The 21,154-nt window shown below is 41.5% G+C and overlaps 1 protein-coding gene across 1 annotated transcript; it reads left to right on the plus strand.

Moving 5' to 3' along the window:
• Positions 1–1,947: 1,947 nt before the first annotated feature.
• LOC137169242 (bromo adjacent homology domain-containing 1 protein) lies at positions 1,948–17,164 on the plus strand. Its single transcript, XM_067572313.1, has 7 exons — positions 1,948–2,085; positions 8,729–10,501; positions 11,740–12,098; positions 12,403–12,562; positions 12,719–12,798; positions 13,996–14,087; positions 14,481–17,164. The coding sequence occupies exons 2-7, from the start codon at positions 8,749–8,751 to the stop codon at positions 14,668–14,670; spliced, it is 2,634 nt and encodes an 877-aa protein (XP_067428414.1). The 5' UTR covers positions 1,948–2,085; positions 8,729–8,748; the 3' UTR covers positions 14,671–17,164.
• The last annotated feature ends 3,990 nt before the right edge of the window (positions 17,165–21,154 follow it).

Here is a 21,154-nt window from a genome sequence, read left to right on the forward strand (position 1 = left end):
TTTAACATAAAACATGTCTTCATCTCAGTAAGATAAGGGAGTGGCAGTGTAGACACTGTGGCATCACAGCAGTAACTAGATGCAAGCAACGCCCACAACCTCATGGGATGATCCCATGGGAGACACGTTAAAGCAGGGAGCTGGCAAGACGACGCCTACACCGCTGCTGCCTCTTCTTACTCTAATAAAGACATGTGTTTAGTTGAAAATATTAGTGGCTGCACCTCATTAAAAAGCTCTAACTACTGTGTAACGCATGTGCTCCAGACCTCATCACATCACTGCCTCAGTTGTGCAGCCGGTTAAGGCAGAGGGTTTGATCTCTGCCAACAGGCAGTTTATAATCTGTAATGGATTACATTTGCACAAACTTGAGTTTGACGCTACTCTCATTATACAGTAATGGAAATTAAGCAAGTACATTTCCTGAAGTACTCTACTTACATGCTCATTCGATCTGCTTGCATTTTCTGCTACTTTGTACTTGTCTACCGCTACATTTTAATGGGGAAATGTTGTACTTTTTACTCACATACATTCATTTTTATAACTGGTTACTTAAGGGATTTATGATACATTCAAAGTATATGGAGATAGATAATAAAGGAGAACACTGAGGTCATTTAGTTGGTATTTATTGTGCTAGTTTTGTGTTTTAGCTGCCTGGTGGAAGGTTACTTACACATTATGGACATTTTCAAGGCAGATTTCAGTATTTTTAAATCAAAATATATTTTAATTTGACTCATTTGACAAAATAAGTTAAGGATTCAGAACCTTCCAACTAGAGTTTTATCTGCAGTGTGAAGAAGGCTTTTACACTTTCATGTTAGGAAATAAAAAATACATATAAATGAACAGTAAACTGAATAAGTCAAATATGAAAAATCTATATAATTACATAATTTTAGACACTTAAAAGATTGCAAAAGTATTCTTGTGATACTTTTAAGTATGTACTTCAACTTAAGGAACGTTTTAAACAAAGGGAGTATTTTAATAGTGTGGTACTACTACATCTACTATGTAAAGAGTCTGAATACTCCCACTGTGTGTGTGCGTATTATAATTAGACAACACACTCCATTGGACAAGCTTTTTATTTCCTATAACTGTGAGGCCATATTGTCACAACTCATGCCCTCTCTCATTTGGATGTGTAGGTGGTTGTTCTTGATCTGTATTGGTTCATGTTGTCCCCAGCTAATAGAGAGACAGACAGAGTTTAATAAAAAAAAAAAACATATATCTGACTTATACTCAGTGTGGTATTGTCACAAGCATATACATAAATAGGTCTGGCAATTATTTTAGAAACCTTCCTTTTAAAACATACTTCATGTGGTTCAGGATCACAAAGATTTGGCTTTGAAGTGAGTTTTAGGCTGCTTTACTTTTCCTTTACATCCTCATCAGAACTTCGTTAAATGGGAAGCTTTAACAAACCTTATCTCGCGTGCACCACATGGGACACTGTTGATATCGTTATGAATCCCTTCCTCCTTGTTCACCCTCCCTATGAATATCTCTAGACGTGTTTTAAACAGTCTGGTGGTTGACTGGTCGTGCTTTGGTCACGACAAATGACAGGGTGAGGCTAAAGGGGAGGAGGGGAGGGGGGCAGTAACATCCATCGCCCATGATGTAGCAGTGTGTTTTAATTTACTGGCACCAAGTTCCCTCGCATACTGCAAATATTTAGTTTCTCTTCCCCCCGCCCCCCCCACCAGTCAGTCACAATAAACAGCTGTTTGTCCGTCATTGGAGGACGGTGGTGTCAAGCGAGGCTGGTCCGTGTGGCAATTGGTTCAGATTAAGTTTTCTGCAAATCGGTGGAAGCCCAACCAGGAAGAGCACAAACACACACACACACATACACACACACACACACACACATACACACATATACACACACACACACACACACACACACACACACATCTCGCAGGCAGCGCCACCGACCGTCCTCCACTCCTCCCCAGCTCTCCCAGTTACGGAGCTCTGCCATCGCACCAGTCCGGCTTCCCTTAGCTCTCTCTCCCCGCAGGTTTTGCTCGACGGTTCCCGGCCGGCAGGAGGAAGCGCGTAAGTTACCACCTCGATTGTTTTTTTTGTTGCTATTTCGCCCTGAATGTTTGAAGTTGTTCCGACTGCCCAGCCGTCCAGAGAGGAGCGCAGAACCCATTTTTCGCTTCGTGCACCAGAAGCGATACACTATAACAGGCTGCTGCTACGTGCCATATCCTCCCAGCCCTCAACCAGGACTGTGATCATATCAGCCACCGTGTCGGTAATGAGGAATCCGGTTAGAAAATGTGATCAGGAGGGGTGACTGCCCTTGTATTTTGCTTGGTGTGTATTCGGGTGCCCCCCCCCCTCCCCTCTCCAGCCCATATTTAGAGCTTGGCTGGCTACTTCAGATGGGCAAGCTACGTCAAGCTTTACTGTATCCTATCCCACTGTATTCCTCGGTGTGTGTATGTGTGTGTGTATATATATATGTATATATATATTTACGCATGTAATATAAATGCATGCATTCACATGTCCTCGACATCTCAGCGGATGGTGGTGTAGATCAAGCTCAAGGCTGAGTATTGGGAGAAGAGGAAGAAGAAGAAGGGGGAAAAAAAAACCCAACAGTGACCTAATGTTTTAAATTCTTGTGGTCTCTTTATCTCTTGATAAACCTCAACATGCCAGCGCCTCGTGTTATATAGCTGCCTGTCACCAGCTATGACATGGGAAATTAAAAAAAAAAAAAAAAAAAAAAAAAGAAAAGGAGCCACCTCAATCTGATGCGATACCTTACACAGCTGTGGTTATTTATTTCTGATGTGTGTTTTTGGTGTTGTGGCTCTCTACCTGCGAGTTGAGGGCAGAAATGTAGTGGATGAGGTATTAATCACAGGTGTAACACTGTATTTGGTGACCTATTGGATTTTGTGGCCTGCAGTGTTGGTAGAAGCACACAGATCCTTCACTTGAGTAGCCTGTCAATATCACAATGTAAAAATACTTCATTACAAGTAAAAAATCCTGCATTTAAAAATCACACTTTAGTAAAAGTGTAGAAGTTTTACCAGCTACCAGTATTATAGCCTGATTTTCTGCAAAACTGGTACATTTCCTTTAGTACTTTAAGTAGGATTTTAAATGCAGGATTTTTACTTGTAATGAAGTATTTTTAAATTTTGGTATTGATACTTTTATGTAAAGGCTTTGAGTACTTCCTCTAACACTGCAGGTCACAGAATCTGATGGGTCACCAAATAAGGTGTAACACCGGCTGGTAAGATGTTTGTGACTGTGGGCAGCACAGACAGTGTGACTGACATGGAGCGGAGTTGCAAGGTGTTTCTTACTGGTTGGCTAGTTCGTTAACCTTTTTTGGCTCGTGACCCTTTAAATTAAAGCAATGTCTGTCTACGTGTGACCCGTTTTCACAAGTTATGGCTTTAGTGTGCACACAAGTGGTGAGCAGTTCAACATAAAAGTGCTTTTTCCTTTTCAGATATGTCTTATGTGGATGATTTTTAGAGTCTAGATGAGGGTATTTTACATAAAAAAGCAACAAATTAGGGACTGTACAAAAATTATTAGAGTGGGGAAAAGAGGGAGTGTGATGTGTATTTAATGTAATGTTTGTTGGGAGAGCAGGAGAGGCTGTTTCAACTTTTCTAATGCCAGAATTATAGTTTTTGTATCATTCCTGGGGGACAATACTGCGGTGTTCAAGTCCATCAGCAGCAACAGAGCTGATGTCTGGTCCAGGTTCACTCATTCAGTTTTTGTTGTAGGACTGACCATTTAGCAGCTCTTTATTTAAAAAAAACAGAGAGTGGATGTATTTTCATTATTTTGTAATGTTTACCATAAATATATACTTTTGAGAATGGGGAAGGTATCGCTGTTTTCCTCTAAGTCAGGAGGTGGATCCAAAGGAAATATGGATAATGCTGTGGAGTGCTTTGCTTTCTTATAAAACAAAATTAGTGTATAGTGTGTAATAAGTAATAAGATTCAGCTCATCTCCCCACCTCAATAATTTTTGTACAGTCCCTTAAAGAAAAGTGAAAAATAATAAAAATGCTTCATTGTAACCCCCTCTATTTAGCATTTATTACATAAACGATCAATAAATATACACACATCACAACTATACACCATAGTGTAATTGTAAACAATATTAGAACAGTTTTTATAACAGTTTATTAATGTCTTTGATAACAACTTCTATAACTTCTAATAAAGCATTCATCACCAGTGTATTAATGCTTGATCAGACAGTATAACATTGCTGTAATCATATATAATCATTTGTCTTTAGTAGTTTTAAATACATTTATAAATAGTTTTAAACTTGTTATATATGTGTGGAAACAGTTAATAAATGCTTTATTACACACTAGATAAAATTGTTATAAGCCAATATATAAATATCTTAGAATTGTTATGAACTATAAACTGTTTAAAACCCTAACCTACAAAAAATGTTTAACCATGAAAAAGGGGCCCAAAGTAAAGTGAAACTATCTCATAAAATTTAAATTATTCACAGACAAGTTTATGAATGTATTTAAAACTATTGTAGACATATGATTACAGCTTTCTCATACTGCATTTCATTCATTAATTGTTAATACACCAGTTATGGAAACTTCATGTGAGGAGTTATAGTCAATAAACACTGGAAATGACCTATGTGTTAAACCACATTATAGTGTGTTTCAAACCATTTGTTGTGAATGTAAATGTTTACACAGCACACTGCTTATAAATACGAAAGGATTAACATAAAGAGTAACAGTTTTCTGCAACAGATTGTGATCTGTCATATCCCTTTAATCATCTGGTGACCTCTGTAGATTCAACCTAAAGCACTGAACTTGTGACCTGTTATTACTGATGTGATATATTAATATGTTCATGTCATATTTTCAAAGTGACTCTTAATTTGACTCTGGTATTCACTCCTGTGTATGTTTAGAGCTTCATATTGTGGTCATTTTATCTCATATCACCACATTACTGCTATAATACAACATTTAGAACAGATCTTTAGTGCTCAACAGTGACTAACTGTGATATATGTTTTTTCTCTCCTGTGTTGAATTCTACTTCTTGCTTGTTAATATTTGAAATATGCTTCTAGTTGGATTTGTAGGCTCGTGCGTAAACCTTGTTGGGTTGCTTGAAACATTTTTAGTTTTGATGCAGTGTGTGGGTGCTTCAGCTGTACTTCAGCCGAGACAAAAGGATTAACAGAATCTCTAAGTTAATATTAAATTGCATTTGTGAGTCGGGCGTTTTTTGATTCTGTTCAGTGATTATTTAAATCTATCCGGCTTGCTGTTTTACACACGTATTCTCAAGGGTCTTTTTGAAATCTTACAAGTCTTATCATTAAAAAAAAAGTCCTGGTGTGCTCGGTGTTTGATGCTCTGAGAGGAGCTGATGATCTGCTTTCTAACCAATTAGAGACGGAGTGAAGGGTCATTGATCTTACTGTAAATGAGAAATTACTTCTGGAGGATCACCAGGCCCTGTGTTTAAAGAGCCAAATTGCTGTTTGGCCAGAACGCGGCCACATGAGATAATATCTTGCAGGTTATACCTCCCCAGTGCTCCCCACTTACATTACGCTTCTCAGCAGTGAAACACAACTGCTTCATGGTTTAAAAAAAACATGATAAAAGCTCTGTATCAAAGTTAAAGTTGTAAGTTTTTGAACCCTAAAAGAGACTGGAGGTAATTTTAAGATAGACTTTTGAACCAGGTCAGTTTTGAGTAGAAAATATTGGCTAGATGTGAGAAGTGCTGCAAATAAACCTGCATATTTGGACTTTCTGTATATATTAAAAGTATTGAAATCATTCATTTGGTAGAATATGAATTGATTTTCCTGAATTCAGACTGAAATATGAAGTGAAACACCTCTGAATTTTTACGTTTGAAGTGTGTCATTCTAGTATTGAATTTCAGTGTCAGCCAGCAAGGTCACACAGCGAAACCGATTACATCTTGTCCGAGAAGTACAGCCTAGAGTTAACTGTCCTGACACAGGACAAAGACGGGGGAATCACACACTACATGATTTTGTCATTTAGTGACATGCTCCCATTTTTCCAGAGCAGATCCCTGTCAAAAATGTTTCACATTGTCTCTCCCTTCATGGTGTAAAAGCTGCGTGTGCCTAGCGTGTCTATCACAATATTTGCCCCTCCCTGTAAAATGAATGAGCAGTTTATACAGAGCGGAGCTAGAAAAGTAAGTCTAAGAAGTTGTCCTATAATTTACCTCAACCCTGGAGCTAAAACACGTATTGGCTATTGCCAGGATCACTCACACATTTCAAGTCTTAGACCGCCTTCATGCTGCACAAGCCTCATCAGATTGGGGCAGACAAAATCAAACATGTTTTGAAAAAATCTTGTCGGGCTTTGACTGCTATGGAGACGTCGGTTGGGCCAAAGTCTTCAGTCCTGAATGTGTTCACATTACAGAGTAATCTGCATCAACCATCAGGCCTTTTTAGTGTCTTTCACAGCCACGCTAGTCTGAACAGATGCCCTGGCCTGTAATTCTTGAAGTACAGCTCCGCAGAGAATGAAGTGGAAAAGCTTACTGTGATAAGACCTGGGATGATTGTTTCTAGCGATAAACTGATAGCATCACTATGATCTAAAGCTCATTTGGTTAAACATGTTGTTTTACATGAAGAGAATAGAATGACAGGCATATATTCTAAACATTCATGTCAAAAGTGTTTTGGGGGGGGGGGGGGGGGGATTTCATTAAGCGGTTATGGCTAATTATGGGAAGTAATGATGTGGGTCAAAAAGCTCTTGCGATAAAGTAAAAAAAAATGACAGGAAATGTGTAATTGTATTAGCTGTATGGAGTTAATTTCTTTTGCATCATTAAACCACTACACTGCTGCAACTTTCTTGCAGTAGTGTAGTGGTTTAGTGGTGTCTTTGGAAGTGGTTATAATGTTGCTCCATGACCCACCCAACCCCAAATATTGTATTTTAACTTAAGTGACATTTTGAACGCTGGACTCACAACTCTTAAATGTCGTCAATGTCATTGTTGTCAGACATTTTATTCTTTTTGACAAAGTTTAATAATGTCCTTCGGAGTTTTCCTACAATTGTAGTTGTGTGTGCTTGATAAGTTAGATACCAGTATTTTAACAATACTCATCCACTTTATACTCTACAATGAAGTGAGTTCTGTGGGTTCTGAAACAACAATGGACATTTGTTTCCAGAGTTTGTCCTTAAGTCAGAGCTTTTCCCCAGGTTTGGTATTGTTTCACAGGGGGCTAAAATCAGGGGGAAAAAAGTCCTGTGTGCGCAGTTAACACCTCAGATTATGTGAAAGTCTGTAACATGATTGGCTGCGGCCTTGCACTGCAACATTTGCACTGATATATATCTGTCGCTATTTTAGGTACACATACAGTAAATCCTCCTGCCCAGAGGTTACACTGTATACCTGTGTATATGTTCCATTAGTCCACTTGACTGTACAGTACAGTGTAATAAGTATTTACGGTTTAAGCTCCAGTCTAAAAATACATTGCCTTACAGTGTGAGTCTTAAACACTAATGTGACAGTCTGCATATGGAAATTATTTAAAGAACAGTTGCTTAAACACATAAACAAGTTAATCTTTGGTTGTTCAAGTTATAATTTTAACACTGAGCTCAGTCCCTGAGCTAATCATTTGTTGCTAATTGAACTTAATTGCAAAATGGTTTCACAACAAGCTTGGGGAGTATTTACTGTATGTTGTATCATAGATGTATGCATAAAACTCTCTTTCTCCTCATAATATAGTCACATTTTGACATGGACACATTTTAAAGAAATGAAATGAAAGTGACAAAAATGTTGCCCGGTTTAACTAGGTATTTAGTGAGCCTGTAATTTGTCTTATTTTACTCAGTTCAGCTTAATGTTGTAGTAAGGCCTTTTTGACATTTTCCTGTCAGACTAAACATTTTAGACTAAACAATTGGCCTTAACAAGCTGTTATTTGCATGCTGTGTGCACACTAGGTGATAAGGCAACGAGCACAGTGAATGAATGACACCAGTTTCTGCTATGCAACATAAAACACACACACACACACACACACACACAAAGCCGTTATAATCAGAGGATCAGAAACTAGACATATGATCAAATAAATTCAGTCTGATCACAAAACAATGCAGCTTAATTATTCATCATTAAGCTTCTTTAAGTACTGAATTCAGATGTTGTGTTTAAATCTAAACCGGAGGCTTATGTAAGATACTCGGATATATTTGTTATGCTTTTGTCTTATTGGCTCTCCCTTGTTTTCATTTTCTTTGTGTCTCAGTTCTTTCTACAAAACAGTAGCTCTTCCTGCATTGTCTGGATTTGAATCACAAGAAAAAATTTATTAGATCATGTTATTTTTGCAAAGAACAACACATACCATCCCCTGACCATCAATCCTGCTCTAATCAGTCAGCTTGGTCTGGTGCCTGCTGATTGTAATATCTGCTGACTGATTATAAAAAAACAAAAGTTATAAAAATGTTAATGAGAACCAGCTCTCAGGATTCAGTTAAAAGCTTTGTTTGTAAGTAACTTTAAGTAGATTACTGGTTATTGTGAACATTGGAAGCACTTGGTGAAACTAGTACGAACTTCGGGTTTTGACCAGTTGTTGGTGTCTTATCTCTAGGCCCCGTGGAGAAGCATGTGATGACTCACGCAAGGCAGAAGGGTTCCCTCCGGCAGAGCCACAGTAGCGTTGAGTGGTGGGACAACTGCCCTCTCTGGCCACATGGTGGCACTATGGGCGGCGCCTGGCCAGAGCGCTCACTACGATTCGGCAGGACAAAGAAGATAAGCAAGGTCATCAAGCAAGGGAAAGACATGGCCAAGAAGATGAATGACAAGAGAGGAAGAACCAAAAAATCAGATCAGAACAGAAAGCTGGACCGGAGGCGTGACAAGAAACGGGACAGGAAATCGTATCCTTTGAGGGGGAGGACTGGGGGCTCAGATGGAGAGGGGCTTAGCTGCCACGTCCTCCTCACCCGGTTGGAGGAAAGCATCCGCGAACAGAAACGTTCTGAAGAAAAGGAGAGGAAGTTATCTCTCAAACACAAATCCAGAAAAGGGAAAAGCAGTGAAAGAAAAGGAAAAAAGTTATTACCAAAAACTAAATCAAAGTCAAACAGCCCAAGTCAAAGCGAGTGTATCCATGTCCCGCAACCACGCAAGCGGCGACTGGCCTCTCTGAATGCTGAGGCAGTAAACAGTCTACTGCTTGAAAGAGCCACTGACCCTCAGCCGGCAGCCAAACAGGCTAAGAGACAGGAAGAGCCCATGAGTGGAGGAGGTTCCCTGGATGCAGATTCATCCAGGAGTAGCCTCCATGGAGGTCCTAAGGCTTCACGAGGAAACACCAGTAAAGCCTCCACATCTCACAAACTTGAACTGTGCCAAAGCTCTAAGCAGGTCAAGAAGGCCAAAGCCAACAGAGGAGACGAGAGCAGGGGGATGAGTCTGGAGAGTCTGGATGCCCCCGCCCCAAGACGCTTGGCTGGTCTCAACGCCGCAGCCCTGCTGAAGTTAACCAGCTCGTCTGCTACAAGTAAACAGAGAATGAAGGCTGCACCCACAGCTACTGTCACATCAGACGGCAAGGCTCCGGCTGCGGTCCCAACTCCAAAACAGCACTCCAGAGTCAAACACAAAGGGCGGTCGCATAACCAGAAGGGGAAAAAGGACTCTCCCTTGCACAGTGGCTGCACAGCTTGCAAAAAGAAGGCGGACTTTGAGCCCAAAGTGGAGTGGGAGACAGGCAGCTGCACTCACAGACTGACCAAACCCGGCTACCAGTCACGCAGCATGCTAGCATACCCGTTAAAGCAAGTGAAGGAAGAGCAGCTGGAAACCGAACTGAGCCCGTACTACTGCTGTCCCCCAGAGGGTTCAATGGAATACTGTCACCGCTTGGCCTTCTTCCTGGGCCAGCAGCCCTACGGAGAGTCGGACGATCAGCCACTTAACTCAGCCATGACCCCTGTGAAGCGCGAGTGCCTCGTAACCTCACCGTCCCTGACGCATTCTCACCCGCACACAGCCCTGACTCTCAGCCCCCACCCTTGCCTCTGCACTGCCGACCACTGCTTCTCCAGCTACTACGTTCACATCGCCCACCCGACACACACTGGAACGACGTCAGCGAGCCTGGCCCCTCGACCTCTGAACTTTGCCCCATCCGGTTTGTGCCCTAATCAGATGACCGGCTCCAAGCTGCTGGGTCCGCGGATGTCCCACTCTTCGGGGCTGCCCCATCCCGCCTACTGCAACTCGGTGGCTTCACCCTGTTATAGTGAAGCCTGTGGGATCGGCGGCTACACCTACAGAGCCATGCCTCCCGTCACCAGCAGGGGTTGTTCTTTTAGCACAGGATGCACTGGATGCACACACAGCATCAAAACAGGTGAGCAGGAAATGGAGATAGTTGATTTCTCAAGTATTTCAGCTGATGGCAAGTGCATCATAATGAACATTATGTCACTTTGTTTCACTCATCTTCAGCCTTCGTTGTGTAGCTGCTATTATGAAAAAAAGACTTATCCTAATATTATACTAGGACCAGGTTTTTGCTGAACTAAAGAGTCCTTTGTTGTTTAGTATGTGCCTCAAGCTAGCTGTGGCCCAACAAGTGTGAACATTTTTGTTGCTGCTTTTGTTTTTTTTGTTGGTATGAGCTTTGAAAGTGCCCACAGCTTGAGGCTATGACTGAGATATTTCATGATAAGGGGGCTGCAAGCTCAGATGTTGTGTTCTCCGTAACAATTGTGTTTTATATATATATATATATATACATATAAATATATATGAACTGATGAATAAGATTAAAGAAGCGAGTTGTTTTTAAGTCAATCTACAAGGGAACCGTTTCTGTTGTTTTTCCACTGATTTAAAGCAAGACTGTGTAACTTTTGCTGAACAGTGGCCTCGTACCTTAAAGATCCCTTCCAGGCATGTTTCAAGAAATATAAAAAAAATCTCTGCTTTGAATAATAATTTGTTTCTAATATGTTTTTTCAACAAAAATTACCTTGTGAAAATTCCTTCTCCCTCATTAAAAATCCAGAATCTATGTATATGCAAATATTATTAATATCAAAAGTTTTACTGCTGGACACTAGATGTCTCCTGCTTCACTTTACAGTGTTTGTGCACCGGAGGCTTCAAATTTCCACATCACACATGTGTAAGTTGTATACTGGACCATGATTGGCTCCAACCTAGTTGTGATGTCACAAATCATGCTCGACGTTTAACTCAGATTTTAAATGAGCACGGAGAAACTTTCCACTCTCAGCAGATGAATGTGAAAACAGCCTTCTAGTGTCAAACTGTGCGCATACATCATTCTGCACAGTGAAGGTCAAACATCCTTCACTGTTTTTTTCCAAGAAAAAGTGTAGAGTGGAGGGAGACTTTAAGTTTTACTAATATTAGCTGAAATGAGACACCATTAGCTTACTGCTCATATCAAACTAAGTAAGGCTGTAGCAGCTAAACCCCTAAGTGTATAGAATTGAGCAAGTGTGTGTTATTTTGTCTTTCAAAAGTTTCATAGTCTTGCTCTTTTGAGTGCTAATTGTGTCTTTTTTGCTTTCTTGCTGCATTATTGAAAAGTTTGACATTGTCCCTTTACATTTCCAGAGGGTTACACCTCCCCTCAGGGTGACCACAGCCCCTCACTCCTGGTTCCCCCCTCCATGCCCATCTCCAGCTGCCCTTTATCCAGCGTTCCCACTTCCACCCAGGCTAAACCCCACCTGCTGACCCCGCTGTCGGGGCGAGACCAACCCCAGGCCAGGCTGAAGCTGGGCAGAGAATGCCCACAGAGCACCAAACCCTCCAACGGCTCCCTGTCCATGGGCCGCACACGGGTGCCCCAGAAACAGCCGTCACCCGTGCCAAGCCTCAGTGGCGCCAAGCAAAAGAGAGTCAGCCGCAGACGTGCCACCAACGGCTGGAGGCCTGTTGGGATGCCCACAGAGAAGGAGGTTTTTATTGCGGTAGGTTATTTATGAGTAAAGATGAGCCAGATCAGAAAGCCATGAGGTTGTCTCTCTGGTAAAACTTTTTTCTTTTATATAGCTAATAATACCCTGTCAGTAAAAAACCTTAGCATCCACACAGCTTCCTGGCAGAGAGAAAAAAATCAGCTCTTGGGGGGGAAAAGATAATTGTGTTCTGACCACAGAGTTTCGTGTGACAGATTCCTTTTTGTCTTTATAATGAGAATTATATCAGTCCTTGTCGGTGTGTGTGTGTGTGTGTGTGTGTGTGTATATGTGCACGTGTACATGTCTGTCTCAGGGAGAGGATGAGACGGCCCTGCGGCAGTGTTATGAAGGAGTCGAGAGGGACGGTGAAGTGATACATGTCAGAGACACTGTGCTGCTACGATCGGGCCCCAGGAAGAAATCCCTCCCGTATGTTGCCAAGATATCAGCACTGTGGGAGGACCCCAAAACAGGTAAAGGAGGCGAGGAGTGGGGGGATCACTGAGAGTAATGGTCAGCATGGATGGATGGACAAAGGGACATACAGACAAGATTGTTTATCTGTACCTGTGTGTGTGTGTGTGTGTGTGTGTGTGTGTGTGTGTGTGTGTGGGTGTTCACTGCCACAGGAGAGCTGATGATGAGTCTTTTCTGGTACTACCGACCCGAGCACACACAGGGAGGCCGAGATCCCGGCGCACACTGTGAGGTGAGGCTTGAATGAACTCTTGTAATGATTTACTGTTTCCAGTAACAACACACTGCAAAACTGTTTGTCTCCTTGTTAAAGACAAAAAATAAATACGCAGGACGTGTACAGGATGTGTACAATTAATTGAGAAGTGATTATTTGACATTCACATTCCAAAAACAAAAATTGAATGTTGTGCATAAAGTTATTTAATTAGTGCCGTCCCAGTATTTTATGGAGACCCAAGGGTGCAATATGAAACAAATATATTTATTTATTTATTGAATACATTTGGTCTACATAGTTTTTAACAGAAAATGTAGAGATATTAGATTACCTAGATGGTGTTTATCCAGGTACAGAGCACATCAGGCAAATAAAGACACACTGTAATAATTCAAATGAATTCAGGGACTGACTGCAGAAGAGAATATTTTTAGTGATTTTATTTAAGAATGTGTCAACATTGCTAGTTGGTACTGCTTTTAAAATCCTGTTATAAAAGAAAAAATTAGAATAAAATTTTTTTTATGTTGCCTATGTTGCCTTTTAGATTAAGTCTAAGAGTCATCTTTACAAATATGGTCCTGTGCTTTCACATTATAGTTGAATGTGGGAGGAAAGGTTCTCAAAGCACTGAGCCAGGGCATGTTTGTCATCACATAATTATTGGTGCAGTGTAATAGAAGTGCAGCCATTATCAATGATTTGTTCATTATAACTAAGTGATAATGCACAACAAGGTGTCCCGATATGAGAAAATAATGGGCGAGAAGCAGTTGAACAAAACAGCTCTCCTCGCACAAATATTGAGATACTTGCAGCTGCTGCACACATCATTATCTTTCTCTCAGCAGCCCTTGAACTGTTGAAAGTTGGTAAGCTCTTCAGTGTAACCACAACGCCAAAAAACGATGATATCTCTAACACCTCAGTCTTACACAAGCAAAGAAAAAGGGAATTCACTGCTACAGAAGAAAATGCACAATACTCATGTTACTGCTGTTGATTGATCCCTACAGCATGTGCTAAGTGGTGCAGGAGTTTTATAGTGTTAGCACATGAGGTTAGAAGGCACAATCCTATTGCATATGAACAGTTACGGTTCCCTCTATGCTCACAGTTGAAAAGTGTGTGTCGTTTCTTCAACCTTCGGCAGGCACAATAGGAAACACTTGCATCAATGTGACAATTTACACCCACTGTTGGTTTCAGAATGAGATTTTCGCCTCACGGCATCAGGATGAAAATAGCGTGGCCTGCATAGAAGACAGATGCTACGTTCTCCCATTAGCCCAGTACTGTAGGTAAGTACAAACACACACACACACACACACATACACATAATCAGACAGACAGAAACACACTCACCTTTAATTGTTAGCAGTAACGCTTTTCAGAAGGTTTGGAGTCGCTCCTTTTAATTATCACCTCAGCTTCTGTGAAATGTGGAAGCCCGTTTTTTTTGTGACTTTCTTATCACACATCAATGACACTGCAACTGTAAATGAATTCCAGTGAAGGTCATGAGCGTTTACTTAGACATCATGTTTGAGTTCAGTTGCTTGTTTTTTTTTTTCAATTAAAGGTACAGTACAGTAGCACAATGATATATTTGATCTGTGCTTGAAATCTCAGGCAAAGTGTCACCTTTGATTTTTTTCCCCTCTGTGTGTGTGTGTGTGTGTGTGTCTGGGTAGATTTTGTGCCTTGGTGAAGCGGCGTGCCGAGGGCGCCCCACCTGGCAGCGCCAGCATGGTGCCCTGCTGCCCCGACTTCGCCCCCCCTTCCCACCGCTGTGTGCCCACAGATGTCGACCCCGAGCTGGTGTATCTCTGCCGGCACGTCTACGACTTCCGCTACGGACGCATCTTGAAGAACCTGCAGTAGAAGGGGAGGTGGCGTCGGACCCATGAGTTAATCATCACGTAGCTCCCCCCCCCCCCCCCCCCGCTGCACAGAGGGGGGGCTGAAGGACTGAACACCCCTGTCTTTTTCTGCTGGGGACCTCACGATCTGAGGGGATGGGGGTTGATGGGGTGGGGCTGGTTTTGTCAAGGGACAGATGAAGCAAAAAGTGTTTGTGACACCTTATGAAGCACAGATCCCTTTAGAGGATTAAAGTGGGGTTACAACGCGATGAATTGATCCATCTCAGTCAGAGCACCAACATTTCCTGGTTGGAAGAGCGAGGAAGGGAGAATTCATTCATCAGCTTGGATTTTTCAACTTGCACCACACTCAGAGGTTACATGGACCATTACCAAGCTTGTGTATCGCCCCCCCCCACCCCCCCACCCTTTGCCTGCCAGGAATGCTGAGTACCAGGCTGGACTGGGCTGCTGTCAGTACCGCGTTTCCCCTAAAGCATCTTAGCATAACAATCATGTTTGTTCCATTTGTAAGCCAATGGCTCAGGGATGGTCCGGCGCTAAGGTGCTTCCGAGGGAACACAAGCCTGCACTGTCAGCTCGATGTTAACGGTGTTCAACCAGCCGGGGTGAAGGAGCAGCTAATGGAGAGTGTCGTCTTATTTCTCCTGATTTGAGTTTGTCTCAGTCGAAAGCGCGTGTGAAAGAGAAGAGTGTGAGAGCGAGTGTTGTCAGTGTGAATAAATGGATAAATGTGTGATGGTTTTTTAGGAGGCTTTCAGGCAATCAAACCAAACAAGCAGCTTTAGAGGAAGCCAAGCTCTCTCCCTGTCCTTTCTCCTGCGCGCCGCAGCGCACCGACACTGACAGAAACATTTTCATCTCGAACGTCGCTCTGCACAGTCTAAAATACTGTACATGAAGGGGGTTTGTCAGACAGATCTTTCCTTACCAAAGTCGACTCTAGGGCAGGGCTTCTTTAGCTTGGGATCAGGACCCCTAAAAAGGCTTTAAACTTGTTTTATTTGTGACAAAAGCCCCAGTGGCCACAGTCCTGGCTCGAGGAAGCCTTGTTCTAGAGAGGCTCTTCTAAGGGTCCAATGGGGAGAGCCCTTACCGAGGAGCCCTGTGAAGGCTTATCAAGAGGAGGGCCGTGGTTCATTGTTTTGTTTTTTTGTTTTTTTTCTTATATTTCTCCACCTTTTGATGTTCCCTGTGACTTGCCTTATGACTTGCAGGTAGAGCTTTAGGCAGCTAGTCTCACCACACACGACTAGGAAGTGGTAGAACGGTTGTACTGTAGTCCCAAGAAATAGGATTTTGTCGACTTGACTGACAGCTGTGACAGGATCACTGGAGAGGCACATTGAAAACCTACTGGTTTACGGCTGCAACTAACAGTTATTGTCATTATACATTTTCTCGGTTAATCTGTCGATTGTTTTGACTATAAAGTAAAAAAAATGCCCCTTATAATTTCCCATTCCTTAGGTGATGTCCTCAAATGTCTTGTTATGTCTTTCAATCTCACAGATATTCAGTTTACTATTATGTACAAGAAAGAAAAGCATCAAATCCTCACAGTTGAGAAGCTGGAACCAGCATATTTTTGGGGCATTTTTGTATAAAAAACTGACTAAAACGATTAGGCTCACTGAAACAGTTTCAGATTCATTTTCTGTCAACCGTCTCGCGTTGCAGCTCTACACTGGTTAGAAACACACAGTCGCACCGAATGGTTTATCCCTCATTGCCTGTGTGGACGGTGCACTTTTCACCTCGTTGATCTGCTGCGCTCTAGCGGCTCGCCTTGCGTCCCAAAGCATCGCAACATCTCGGATATGTCTGTTCTACCCGCTCTTAATTCTATACCCCGCACACACCGATGTTCTGTTCCTCCTCCTTTGACGCTTCCCCTCCCCCGCCAGACAAACCAAAGGATGTCACACAAGCCAGAGTCCCCGTCTCCTCCCTCGCACTTCTTCTCCTTGTCAGCACTTCAGCCCCTCGTTCCCTTGTTATATTGCACTAATCCATTCCTTAATTACAACAAACGTGTTAAACTTTTTCTTTTTTTTTTTTTTAATGTTCCAGCTACTAATATCTTACCGGGGGGGACATACTGTGTATCATTTATGTGCGTGTGTGTGTGTGTGTGTGTGTGTGTGTGTGTGTTTCATAGAGAAGGAAACAGTAAGGATGTCATGGCTGCTTTTGTCAGTGCAAACTGTATATTTCTTCACCAGTAGAGGAGTCGGCCAGCGTGTTCGTCATGTTACCTGATGCACAACCTGTTGAATCCCATGGAATATATACAGTATATATATATTACTAGAGTCATTCCATTTGAATCTTTCAATCAGTTCTGACATACTTATATAAATATACAGTATATATATATGTATGTATCCACAATGTTAATGTGATTAGATTTCAAAAAAAAAAGGCATCTGGATGGAGGCCTGACTCGTTGTACGGACAAACATAGCACCATGTTAGACGTGTGTTTGGATGGGAGGGGTGGTGCGGGTGGGAATGCAGGGTGGGTGGGTGGGGAGGGGGAGAGGGGGGAGGGGAGGGTTGATACTTAATTGAGATGTGGTGGATGTCAGACCACACTCATTCATTGCCTTTTAACCTGCAAGTGTTTTACTGTCACTCAGAAAACGAGTAGTGTTGGAGTGTGTGTACCTTTAAAAACAGAAAGAGTACCCGATTGCTTTCCTACACAGCAAACGCCCCCCATTCTTCAACATTGGATAAGCCGTAAAAAGTTTCCAATACTCTAAAGCCATCTTAAACCTTTTCTCTATTTGAGCAGCATGAATCCTAAACCCAAACTAAATCAAATCTTTTTTTTCTTTTTTTTTGTTTCTATTAAAGCCCAGATTCTTCAAAGAGGTAATATATATTCTCCTACTTTACAATTTCTCCTTATTAAGAATATTTTATTATGTCAATTTCCTAAGATGGCATATGCAATATATTTTTAGAATTACTATTTTTGGAAAAATGAACTTAACAAATCAAGAAAAGAATATGCATTATTTTTATTTTATTTCAAATTAGTTTCAAATCATCGCAGCGTTAATTGAGATTTGACCAAATGAAAGAAAGAGGAGAATGAAGGTTGGAGAGAAACTCCCTTCTAGACGATTTCTTAATGAAGTGTACATATCTGAACCCTAATCCAGGAAGCACCGGGCACTCTTTTAAACAAGCGGACAGCCAATGCACAGTGTAGTATTTTTGCAAGATCTGTAATAATTATATTTAAAGTAAGAAAAAAAAAATATTTAAATGGAGTAAACAGTACAATATATTAAGATTTCAATTTAACTTATTTGGAAATACTGTGTCTAATTGATTAACTATATCCTGTTTCTTTGTGCTCCAGGATAGAAATGGTTTCTGTTTATTTTGTAAATTATGAGTTTAGAGATTAAATGATTGCGTGGCGGTTGTTGACAGAGATGTAAATGTCGTTTAGTTTATATCATTTTGTTGTCAGGGGTGGAGACGAGACCAAAGCACACCCTGGCAGGCAGGAGAGCTGAAGTGGCGCTCAGCACAGATGTGATCAGACCCCCCCGTTTCTGACCCGAGACCTGTGTGAGGAGACGACTTCAAGCTCTCTTGCTAACCTGACTGACCTTAAGTGTGACATTTGGGAGATTTACGGTGGCAACATGGTCACCTGAGCCTGTATTGATTTGTCCTATTAAGGGAGAGACTGTGAACACCTGAGACAGGACAGGAAAGGATGGGAGAGGACGTCCTCTGGTCTGCATGGTGGAGATCCCCTTATGCGCTGATCTAAGACCAGTTTCCCTTTTCTAAATTTAGCCCTCCATCATAGACGGTTTCAGGAATTACTCAAGTAATTAAAACCACAAGGTCTCCAGTAGGCTGAAAGGATTTTAACATAATTCATGAGTTGATTAAATTAAGGCTTTTCTGAACGGTCTCTCCCCACCATTCAAATCAGTTGGCCACTGTTGCCTTTCTCCCAGATGTACATTGATGGTGTTTGGCCCCTAGAGGGCAGGAATCTCTATGTGCCCAGAACAGTCTCATGGCTACATCCCAGCTCTCTCTCCTCTTCTGCTTTTCTTGTCTCCTCATCTTATAGCCACTAAGAGATGCAGGAACTCTTTTACAAAAGCAGAAGAAGAAGAAGAAGAAGAAACCTCAGTTGGGAGGTTGCCATGAGTCATCCTCCCAAGTGCTGGCCAGCCTTTAAAAACGCATGGACTAGATTGTATGTTATTATTTCCTTTAATTTCCTAGCAGCTTTGCATGGACACAGTTGCATCCTTTATACACCATGACGCCAGGGTAGGGCCAGCGCTCAGGAGCAGACTGTCTGTGTATGTAGGGGCGCCCACAGAGGCCAAATACTGAGTGAACTTTTACTGATGCACAGGAAGTGTGTTCACTCCATGAGTCAGAGCAAAAGCACCCGACCAACCCATGAGATCCTGCTTTCTGTGGTCTGTATTGACGCTTATTGTCAGCATATATTTTGATATATTTGGAAAAAACGGGGGATATAAAAAGTCTAGATATTTTTGGAGTAGAGAAGCATTGTGTGTATCAGATTATTGTCACTTTGTCATGCTCTCTGAAAATCTCTCTGATTTTTTTTGGAAGAATTATATAACATCCCTACTGATTTAATGTTCCATTGAAAGAATATTTATAAATTTTAAGTCCTTTGTGAAAATTCTCTGTGTAAGTTTTTATTTCTGTTTTTTGCTCTGATGATCTGCGCTGTGTTTTTTAATGAGATGAAGGGTTTGTTTTAATCTCATCTTAAATATTTGGATACATTTCAGTGGTGGAAAGTAACTAAGTACTGTTACTCAAGTACTGTACTTAGGTACAGTTTTGAGGTGCTTGTACTTTACTGAGTATTTCCATTTATCCTACTTTATACTTCCACTCCACTACATTTCAGAGGGAAATATTGTACTTTCTATTCTACTACATTTATTTGACAGTTTTAATTACTTTCAGATGAAGATTTGACACAATGCATAATATAACAAGCTTTTAATATACAGCACATTGTTAAAGATAAAACCGGTGGTTTCCAAACTTTTTGGCTTTTGACGTCTTACAAAAAGCAGTGTGTAGTCAGGGTCATATTTCAAATGTTTATGAGTATTTTTCCCTCCAACTTTCTCACACGGTTTCATTTCAATAAAAGTTCAAACATCCAATATTTCACCAAAAATCAAAGACTAGAGAACAAGTCCAGGAACTGAAGACAGATTTGTGTATCAAAACTTTGTTTTTTCTTCTTTCCTCTCCCATTAATCATCTCACAACCCCTCAGATTTATCTGGTGACCCTTTGGATGGGCCTCACCCCTCTATTGGGAACCACTGGACTAAACTAGCTAACTGTGTATAAAGTAGTTCAAACTAGCTTCACCTCAAGCAGCTACAGCAATAACATGCTGCTTACATTTTGATGCTTCAGTATTGATAATCTAATGATGTCATATATAATAATATATCAGTCAGAGGGACTAAACCACTACTTTTACTGCAATACTTTAACTACATTTTGCTGCTAATACGTAGGCACTTTTACTTACGTAGGATTTTTCATGCAGAACCTTTACTTGTAATGTAGTTTTTTGGTACTTTTGCTGAAGTAAAGCATCTGAGTACTTCTTCCGCCTCTGCATTTCAGACATATAGGTTTGCAAGGTCACTTAATATGTTTTTCTGGATAGATCCCAACTGTCATCCGCTTAAAATCCCCTGTATTTCCAGCTTACATAATGACCTTCTGCAGTATAGTTTTTCCCGTTCTAGATGACGTTTTACTTTGCAAAAGGGAAGCTGTTCTCACTGCATGTGATCAAATGGCACGACTGTAAAGTTCCCCCAGCATGATAAACTGTCATGCGTTACAATCTCCACAGGAGGTCAGTAGTGAGACAACATGCACAGATCAGGGTCAGACCCTCTTTGACCTCTGCAGTTACTGTAGGTACTTATCAGGCCGTTCACTACATCGTCATGTGTTAATTTAAATTCAGCACGAGATGAGTGTCAACCCTCTCCTGCCTCTCTCCTATGTTTCCCTCTCCCTGACATGTCCTCTGTCAGCAGAGTCATTATCTGTCTTTGGCCTTTATCCCTGTTCAGGCCTCATGGCATTAGGAATGTCCAACATACACACACACAGACACACACACACACACACACACATACACACTGCAGGGCCTAAGTGTCAGTTACACAGGGATAACAGCAGCCAGAGCGGAGCAGGCGATTAGTGCATGATAATATAACTACACACTTTGACCTCAGAGGCCTCTCAGGTGCGACAGTCTGCTGTAAGACTATTGGCTGTTTCGTGGTAAAGGTCCCAGTCTCTGGAACTTAGACTGTAGGTTAAAATCAATGAGCAGGTGAGGATTAATTGTGTGGCCATTCAGGATGTTGAACAGTAAAAACATCTTTATAGAATAGCTTTTATTAATA

This window comes from Thunnus thynnus, chromosome 18 (genome assembly GCF_963924715.1).
Source record: "Thunnus thynnus chromosome 18, fThuThy2.1, whole genome shotgun sequence".
Lineage (NCBI taxonomy): Eukaryota > Metazoa > Chordata > Actinopteri > Scombriformes > Scombridae > Thunnus > Thunnus thynnus.